A 10,191-nucleotide genomic window follows, 5' to 3' on the forward strand; every position below is an offset into this window, starting at 1 on the left:
CGATCACTGCACACCTCAGTGTTGAACTGTAATGAATGCATATTCGGTGCCACCCAGACAAGGATGGGTTTCCTTCTGTGCCTTCTTCAATGTTTCTTCTTCATGCCATCTCAGGGAGTGTTTCCTTACCAATGTCACCATTGGCTTGCTTATTAAGTAAAAACTTACAGGCACTAAACGTATACATTCTTTTATACAACTTTACAGTGGATTTATCTCTGTAAAGCTGCTTTGACACAATGTCCATTGTGAAAAGAGCTATACAATTAAAATTTTATTGAATATTGTTTAAGTGCATATTATATTTATAAAGGCATGTGTATGCAAGGGTAATAATCGTAATAGCATCTGGATTATTTTGAATGATGTTAATTTCAAGAAAAGATGCTGTAGGTAAAGTAGAATATTTAGTCAAATGTAACAATGAAAAGGTTTTATTCTTACTTTCCCTCCCCCCTACTGTTTGGGTTTTATGACTTTTCTGTTGTCTTTGCTATTAAATCATGTTGCCAGGTAACCGGCAAAGTGTGGTGGTGTTTGTCGCTCTTTCTTTCTTATTCTTATTCTTAGTTTGTAGTTATTTAAGTTGTTAAAGTCTTCTCCTCCTCCCCCAGGATTAACAGCCCCTCCTATCTTCTTCTGCAGAGACCTGGTGTTGAAGGTGGTGTTGAGGAGGCTGAAAGGGGCAGTGCAGAGACTGTGTGTGTGTGTGTGTGTGTGTGTGTGTGTGTGTGTGTGTGTGTGTGTGTGTGTGTGTGTGTCTCTGTGTGTGTCTCTGTGTGTGTGTCTGTGTGTGTGTGTGTGTGTGTGTGTGTGTGTGTGTGTGTGTGTGTGTGTGTGTGTGTGTGTGTGTGTCTGTGTGTGTGTATGTGTGTGTCTGTGTGTGTCTGTGTGTGTGTGTGCAGGAGGGACCAGTAATGGGGTTATGTGGCAGCTCTTTTTTATTAAAAGCCTGAGTTCACCACCTCACTTTTGGGAAGAAAAGACAGCAGCACATTCCTGTGATCAGCTCCAAATGAAGCAGCAGGTGCAGGAATTTGTTTTGACTGCTTTAGCCGGGAATGCACTAACCTGCCTCTCTGTTTGCAATAACCATGAAGTCAAGCTTACAAGTCATATGAATTAATTATGTGCATCTGTACCAATTACAGTGTCTACATTTATGAAAGAAATTTATGAAAGAAAATAAATACAAAAATAAATACATTTTAATTTATTTATGTGGCTCTGTGGGACAATAATTTAAAGCTAAAAGAAATAAGACAAAAAAAAAAGATATATAAAAGAAAATGTAGACCAAAATGAAGAAATGACCACAAGAAAGCAAAATAAATAAGTAAAAGATTAGGTTAAAGGTAAGAATTTAAATAAAAATTTGAAGAAAAAAAAGTAAGTGTAAGAAATTTAATTAAATTTAAAAAAAAAATGGAAAGAAACATGAAATGGAAAAAGAAAGGCAGAAGGGGAAAAGTGAAGAAATTAAAAAGGAAAAAGAGAAACGGAAAAGGGAAAAATGGTTAATGTATCAAATAATTCTTGTGTGCTGTTACTTTTTTGTAATTTGTATCCTCTTTTTAGACCTTTATTTGTTACATCTACAACCTGAGCATCACTCAGCCCCACATTTAGCAGGATTCTTTTAAATTTTCTTCCTTCGTCCTATTTGGGTCTGTTTCAGAGATTTGTGTGTTAGTATATCACCCTCAAGCACACACTTTTCCTCTCCCTTACAGTTTTAAGAGTGTGTCTATGATGCTGTAAAGGGTTAGGGGTGTCCTGTCCCCCTTTCACCTCCCCTCTTTGCCCGTTTCTGTGGTTACGCCATCGTATACACACATACACACACACACACACACACACACGCTCCCTCCAGCACACTGCATCTATGGCAGCCAGCATGGAGGGCACTTCTGTGGACCCTGTGGAAGTTGAATCTGAGTCCTGCTCCAGGCCTGAACAGAATCAAAACCTGGACTTAGAGATGGACAAAGAGCAGAAAGTTCTGATTCAGGACAGAACTGGGGAGGATGAAGAGGAGGAGGAAGAGGAGGAGGAGGAAGGAGGAAATACCAGGATGGAGTCAGAGTCCAAGAACTGGAACGAATTGGACACAGAATGGCTGGAGGAGAGGTTCCGCATTGACAGGAAGAAATTGGAGACCATGCTTTATGGTGAGTGTGTGTGTGTGTGTGTGTGTGTGTGTGTGTGTGTGTGTGTGTGTGTGTGTGTGTGTGTGTGTGTGTGTGTGTGTGTGTGTGTGTGTGTGATACTTAGAAATTGTCATTTTAACTGTTAATTATAGAACTGATTATAGAGCAAATTAATTTTTACTGAAAAACAGACACACACAAAAAAGAAGAATAAATGAATAAAAAGCAAGGATCTTTTTATATATATATTTTTATATATATATATATATATATATATATAAAAAGAAAAAGTCTAAAATAAAAGTGGAAGAACACAAGAATGAATAATTATGATAGAGAAAAACAGATGGAGTGTAAAGAAAACAAAAATAAATGAAGAAGGAGTTTGGGAGAGAGAGAAAAAAAGAAAATGGAAAAAAAAAAATAGAAAGAAGACTCCATGACTCCAAACCGTGTAGGTTCAGAGTCAGTTGTGTCAGTGTGATGCTGCTGAGAAGAAGATCAGGATAAGAGATTTCTCTAGCATGCTGCTAGCTGCTTGGTGCTCATGCTGATGTTTACACGCTCCTCCATGTGACATGCGCAGAGACAGCCATGGCAAAGATTTTTTTTTTTCTTTAGAAAGAACGAGTGTTATCGGCAAGAAGCAGCTTGCTGACAGTTTGGTTTGGAGAAGTGCTTGGTCTCGCATGCTGCGATTCGCTTGTCCCTGCTGCTGTTTGATATTCAGAGAGGAAAGCAACGTTCCAGCAGAACAATGAAAGTTTAAGTGAAGCTAATCACCAGAATGTTGAGCAGAACTGATAGAGGAATGTTATCTTGGCCAATGTGACTCGTCAAGAGGAGGGCGGAGATGAAAACTAGCGTCTTTCGTGGATGTTGTATCAGCTGTTTTCTCTTCTCAAACTCAGTGCACCAGTGTGTGCATCTTATGAACGGAGAGTGGGGTGGGGGGCTTTTGCGTCAGCATTGTTGTGAGTTAAATGCCTTTGCTGCTTGACGCCGTTTCTCAGAACTGGCTTTTGGCTCTCACACACACACTCACTGGAAGTCAGGCCATTCCAACTAGCAGGGCAGTGTAACCCATGGCAATAAGGACAGGGGAGAAGAAAAGAGTGGGATGTTCACTCTAACCCTGTAAATGTTAGCAGATATCCATGGCTTTTCACTGTGTTTAACCTACACACACACACACACACACACACACACACACACACACATACACACACACACACACACTTCTATTTAAACTCTTTGTTTAAATCTTAGTGTTGTTGTTTCTGTTCTCCTACACATTTCCAATCACCAATAAATGAGTTTACTGTAGATCACAAAGACTTTAACATTCACACATTAAAGTAAAAAAAAGGTCTTGAGACAAGTTCTAGATGAGATTTTTTGAACGATTGAAGCCCTGCATTATAGAGTTCTATATTTTGTATTTACGAAGCTCACTCAAGTGAATCTATTAATCTCTATAGTATATATATATATGATTAAATATACAGTATTTTTAATGTATACAATGTTTTTTATTTTGATATATCTTTAATTAGGAGTAAGGTTTTATTTCTTAAAATCATAAACAGTTCACTTTAGTTCTCTTAACATCTCACTGATTTTGTGATTCAAGCTTGACAATATTTATTATGATGCATCACAAATATCCTTTCTGTCAAAGTTTTGACTTATTCACATACTAAACAGTGTGATGACAGTACGATGACAGTGGTGGCACAACAGTTAGGACTCTGGGCACAGAAGGTTGGGGTGTTCAAGCCTAATCACTGCCAAACTGCCACTTTCAGGCTGTTGAGCAAGACTTTTAACCCTCTCTGCTCTAGGGGTGCTGTATCATCACTGACCCTGTGCTCTGACTTCCTAACAAGCTGGGAAAAAAATTTAAAAGCTTTAGTGTTTATGTGACAAATAATGACTGTCTGTTAATAAACATAAAAAAAGATAAATGTTCATATATAATAAGTCACAGAATAAGTCCCTTCTTAAAGAAAAATCATATTGTTTGCTATGGTTAACAACCTAAAGGTATTCATATAATGACACATATTCTTCTTATTTGCATTCAGGCTCTTCAGATGGACCCAGCATGACAGGAGAGGAGTTCTTTGGGAAGGTGAGAGAACCTAAATTCCCATTCTGAACAGCAGATCAAGGCATTGTGTACATGAGACTTTAAGGATTCTGTCATTGCAGAATAAATTTCTTTTTGCTGTGGTAAAAATGTGCTGTTTTGAGATGCTAACGGTGCATTGTTCCTATTTACAGTGTGCCTTCCTTTCCCATACACATGCCTTTCTCTTTAGTGTTAACACATTTGTTTTTCTGACATGCTTTCTTTTCTATAAATACACAAAGACATTCCAACACTCGCACCTCTATCTTACCAGGTGATGAGGGAAACTAACACGCAGGTGAAATGGCCGTCAAAGCTGAAGATTGGAGCCAAGTCAAAAAAAGGTGAGAGGAAGTCTTTTATGTCTCCAAAATCTCATGGATTACCTACATTATATGGAAAACAGTTTGTGAAAACCTAGCCATAAGATTTGTATGTGCTATTCAAACGTCCTATTCCACATTTAATCCTAAATGTTATCATCATAACCTTCACTTTGCTGGGAAGATGTTACACTAGATATTGGAGTGTGCTTGTGGAGATTTTGGCTCATTCATCCACAAGGATATTAGCAAACTCATGTACTGATGTAGAGTGGGGAGACCTGAGGTGCAGTCAGCTTTCCAATTTTTCCCAAATTGTTCAGTAGGGTTGAGGTCAAAGTTCTACAGTAGGCCTCTCAAGATCTAATCCAACACACTTTGACCATATCTTAATGGAGACCTGGCTTTCATGCTGGAACAGGTTTGGGTCTCCTAGTTCAAGTAAAGGGAAATATGTAATGTTACCACATCCAAAGACATCCTCTACAAAGGTGTATGTATATAATTTCAATAACAGATCAATAAATCAACTTTTAATTGGATTTCCAAACATTTTGGTCAATTTTAAAGGAAATTCAACCAAAGTCTATGCTCTAAAAACCAAACTGATTCAGCAAACTAAGTTTCTTAGAACATATTACAACATATTTCTTCACTACAAAATATTTTTCATATGGGCAATTAACAATTTGCTATATTACACCATTTATTTTAAACTTTTTGTTTATATTTCTATTAATATTTTAAGATATTTTTCTTTCATTTTCTCAAGTGTGAAATTGTCTTATTATATATATCTAATGGCACACAGTTTTGCTTCCTTAAAGCAAATTGCAGATCAAATGTCTACAAGTAGGTAAAGTATAAGAAATACTTTATTTAAACTGTCGGAGGTATTTCTGACAAATATCTCACTGGCTTCGCTGAAAATTTGTATAACCCTACAGTGTAAAATCCTGTTCTAATAACTTTGCTGCATTGTTTCCTTGGAGAAAAAGCTTTACCTGGTGCAGACATTATGTTCCATGGTGAGCGTGTAACCATATATAACAAATACTTTTTAAAGCCCATACCTCATGCTGGCAAACTTAAACAATCTTAGGACATATAAAACAAAAATAAAAATAATAACAAATTCACATTACAGACTTAGAGTAAATGCAACAGTTATTTATGGCATTATTATTTAATTAAATGCTTGTGTCTGAATTTTCAGATCCGCATGTAAAAGTAGAAGGAAAAAGAGATGACGTTCTGGAGGCAAAGCGTAAAATTCTGGAGCTTTTAGAGACGAAGGTGAGTGGGATGTGCGACCTTCAGTGTGTTATCGCTAAGATTGCTTTATGGCACATTTCTGTTTTGTTACCTTTAGGTTAATAAAGTCACATTGAAGATGGACGTCACTCATACTGAACACTCTCACGTAATTGGAAAAGGGGGAGGAAATATCAAAAAAGTTATGGAAGACACTTCTTGTCACATCCACTTCCCTGACTCAAATCGTCACAGTGCAAACGGGGAGAAAAGCAACCAGGTATATGTATAGTACATGTTCACTACAAGTACATTTTGTATTTTGCAGATAGACTGGACTGTTGGCTAATACTGTGCTACAGATAAACAGTGAAAACCATGGGTGCAATTCCTGAGATTCCTGATAGTTTCTACTTGTGATAACAACACAAGTTACATTTTAAAAATACACTGTTGAGGGACAATACAATACAATATAATATAACTGATAACAGGAGCTAACTTGTTTCATGGATTCGACACAACATTAAGTACAACTATTAATGGTTAAACAGTATGGTTTTCATGTTTCATCTTCAAAATCTTAGATTTTTTTTATGAGTCAAGATGATTGTTATCCAATTACAGCATGCTGTCATCCATAGATGACCAAGGAATGCAGAATACACATATTCTAGACACTCAAAGATAGATCGATACAGGTTTATAGATGAAAAGTTTTTCTGTATCTGAGAATCTGAGTGAATAGTTGTTCTTGCTACTGTGTTTCTTAACAGGTGTCAATCGCTGGACCAGTGCAGGGTGTGGAATCTGCTAGAAAATACATCAGAGTTAGTTTCACACACTTATGATTTCACACTTTTTATATATAAAACATTTAATAAAGATGTGTTGTGTGTAAAGTTAGTGCTAAAACATAATTAGTAATAAAATAATGCTTATTACTCTTTTCTGATACAAAGTCAGAACAACAATAGATTGTTCTGAATATTAAAAATTCATTGTGACCTTTAGGATCTACAACCTCTGGTGTTGACCTTTGACCTACCACTGACCCTGATCGGCGGGGTTGTTACAGACTCGAGCTCACCGGTGATTCAGCATGTAGCGCAGGCTTTTGGAGTGAGTGTGACTTTCAGAACACAACCCAAACTTTACTGTTCCACCTGTGTGGTGCGAGGTCTGCAAGGAAACTGTTCTGCTGTGAAGGTAATACACACACACAAACACACCCACCCCCACACACACACACACACACACACACACACACATGCAATTATTATGCAGAATTATACAAATGATACAAACATTTACATTTACTGCATTTGGCATAACCACAAACATGTTTCACCCCTGTAGAAGGCTACCTGTATCCTGATGGAGTTGCTCCTGGGCAGGGATGCAGCAGCGGTTGCCGGGGTAACAGGGGTTATTGTAAGCACACAGCTGGATGTAACGTCTCAGCAGCATCTTTTTCTGCTTGGCCAGAATGGAGCCAACTTCCTGAACGTCATGCATCAAACACACACACAGATCGTCCTGCCTGACCTCACCGCCCCACAACACACACCCTCTCTACTCATCCAGGGCACCGCTGATGGAGTTTGTCTCGCTCGACAACAGCTCATGGTAAGTGACCAACCAAATGGTATGTATGTTCTGTGGGGATTTCCCCATATTTGTGTGTGTGTGTGTGTGTGTGTGTGTGTGTGTGTGTGTGTGTATGAAGTCTAGCTGTCTGTACATTCTAAAAATGTAAAGGAAAGTAGAAATAAAATACAAATTTATAAATTAATTAATAGATGAATAACATAAGAATTGACATATTCAAGTATTATGAAATGCAAATAAGAGAATTAGATAAATAAGATTAATAGTATAAAATATTTCAATTTTCCCTCAATTTGGTTTTATTGTATTATAACGGTATTATATTTGATGTTTATTTTATTTGGAATTTTAAGTATGTCCAACTTTTTATATATATAAAAAAAGAAAATCGTATATATATGTTTATATATATAATTTAATTTGCATAATGTTTACTTCTGTGAATAATGTGCCTGCAACATTATGGATTTCTTGTAAGCTAAATGTCCCTAGACACAGTCATAGTAAGAGTTCTGTCCTGTCCTCTGTTGTCATTCATTCTTGTGGTTCTGATGATTTCTGTGTCCTGTGCTGGTCTAGGAGTGTCTGCCGGTGTGCCTGATGTTCGAGATGAAGGATGAAGGAGAGTCCGACCCTCGCAAACTTGCGCAGATGATGCAGAGTCTTGGAGTCTTCATCAGTGTCAAACCAAAGGCTAAACAGGCTGCTAAGGTACTAAACCATTACCAGTCCACTCATCTTTAAACAATGCTTTCATTTAGTCTTTTGCATGTATAACACACCCCAGTCATTTAAATTAATCAATGGTATGTGCAGCATTTTTAATCAACACTCTTGTTGTTTTAATCGTATTATATAAACACACTTTGATTTAACAATGAATTGTATAAACTACTAGGAGGTTTTTGTAAATATCTGTTATACTAATGGCTCAAATTAGGGAGGTGTTTTTTACTTTTTTTACCATTTATGCATTAGCAGCGGCCATTTACAATCTAAGCATATATTTAGTAAGTAGTAAGTATGACCCCAGTAGCTTTAAACAAACATATCTTTAGCCAACATAATTTGCATTTCAATTCTGCTTCCACCCTAGAGGGTATTATCTTTGTCCCCATCAAGTTATCATTGTCCCCATCAAGTCAAGGCAAATAGGCTTTTATTGTCTTTCCAACTATATACAATACTGGGAAATGACATAAACTGTAAAGCATGGCCTTTTGGTAACACTCATATGGGGATGGGTTCTCTTTTAAGTTTGGTTCCTCTCAGGGTTTCTTCCTCAGAGAGTTTTTACTTGCCAGGGTCACCAGCGGCTCGCACTAAACGTATACATTCCTCATAAACGCTATTATCTTTGTAATATCTCTGAAAATGTCCATTCTTATTAGCGCTATACAAATAAATCTGAACTGAATAAAGTACAAGTATGCGACATTTATTGCAAAAAACAACATGACTGTGATATGGTAGAGACAGTGACATTGCAGTACCAACCAGTACAGAAGAGTTGAGTTGCAAATAAATAGTCCATATAATAAAAAAAAAAATTTACAAGTAAACACTGAACTATTTTCGCAGCAATTTGTGCAAAAAATTAATTCTATGCAGAAAGTTAGTTTTATTATTAGTGTGTGTATGTGTCAGTCCAGTCCCTATGTATGTAATTGTGTCATATTCCCCATCAGAAGAATTTTGGTGTTGTAGTTTAAAGTGCTGAAAATCATAAATCCCTGCAACAAGCGTAAATAACTTCTGTCACTCAGTCTGTAGTGGTGAAGGGGTTGGAGCGGAACATAACAAATCTATATGAAGCCAGAAGACTTCTGCTAGGCCTTGAGTGCTCTGAGGTCTTCATGGCAACAAAGAACTCATGTGAGGTGTCTATTGGACAAAAGACAACAACAGACTCCCTGCTGGGCAGCAATGGAATTACAAACTACTGGCTTAAAATGCTAATGCAGCAGCTTCATGTAACAGAGACAGGTACATGTGTGTGTGTTTGTGTGTGTTTGTGTGTGCATATGATAATAGCACACAGTATTTTATTTATCAGACTCTCTTTAATGTTCAGGCACTGTCATGGCAGTTGATTCAGCTTTAAACCCTTCCCATCTGAAGCCACGCCCCTCCCCGCCACCTGGACTAGCTGCTCCTGCAGATGAGGGCCGGATGGGACTAAGGGGAACAGACACTAAATTAGAGAAGGTGTGAATAATTAGCTGCACTTATCTACACTACAGCCTTAATTGGACTTTAATGTGGAAACATCAGTGGACAAAATTTGGCCATCTGTAAAAACCCAAATTGTGTAGATAATTCCTTTCTGGCCATTTTGTGAGCAATCAAGCAGTAATTATCCACATTATGCACATTGTGCACATTTTGTCTAATGTCTGGACATCTAATTGCAGAGAATAGTGACTGGGTTATGATTTTAGATCCCGGAGAACGAGGATCACTCAACAAATGAAGCAAATGAGCACACAGGAATACAGGCTCAAGAGATCAACGAGGTGAAAGAGGTCACTATGAAGACTGCAGGATCAGTCAGGAGAAACAGCCATTCAGATGCTATCAGGTATCAAACTCTGAAAAACCTTGCTGAGATAAACTGTAGGGGAAAACACTGGTCAGGGTTCTGGTCTAGTGACAGAATAGGTGTAATTTTGTTTGTATTTTGTTTGCTACAGGGTCATTTCTTATGTTGATTGGTCAA

The 10,191-nt window shown here is 37.5% G+C and overlaps 1 protein-coding gene across 1 annotated transcript in view; it reads left to right on the forward strand.

The window, feature by feature from the left end:
- The first annotated feature begins 2,059 nt into the window (after positions 1-2,059).
- Positions 2,060-10,191, forward strand: part of bicc2 (bicaudal C homolog 2) — a 19,992-nt gene continuing 11,860 nt past the window's right edge. The window contains exons 1-12 of the mRNA XM_083547410.1: positions 2,060-2,171; positions 4,238-4,284; positions 4,559-4,628; positions 5,824-5,903; positions 5,980-6,141; positions 6,638-6,691; positions 6,876-7,070; positions 7,221-7,490; positions 8,052-8,183; positions 9,239-9,458; positions 9,547-9,680; positions 9,914-10,053. Coding sequence (XP_083403536.1) covers positions 2,075-2,171; positions 4,238-4,284; positions 4,559-4,628; positions 5,824-5,903; positions 5,980-6,141; positions 6,638-6,691; positions 6,876-7,070; positions 7,221-7,490; positions 8,052-8,183; positions 9,239-9,458; positions 9,547-9,680; positions 9,914-10,053 — 1,601 coding nt within the window. The 5' untranslated portion in view covers positions 2,060-2,074. The remainder of the gene's footprint in view (positions 2,172-4,237; positions 4,285-4,558; positions 4,629-5,823; positions 5,904-5,979; positions 6,142-6,637; positions 6,692-6,875; positions 7,071-7,220; positions 7,491-8,051; positions 8,184-9,238; positions 9,459-9,546; positions 9,681-9,913; positions 10,054-10,191) is intronic.

The sequence above is a fragment of the Silurus aristotelis genome (assembly GCF_946808225.1).
Source record: "Silurus aristotelis genome assembly, chromosome: 7".
Classification (NCBI taxonomy): Eukaryota; Metazoa; Chordata; class Actinopteri; order Siluriformes; family Siluridae; genus Silurus; species Silurus aristotelis.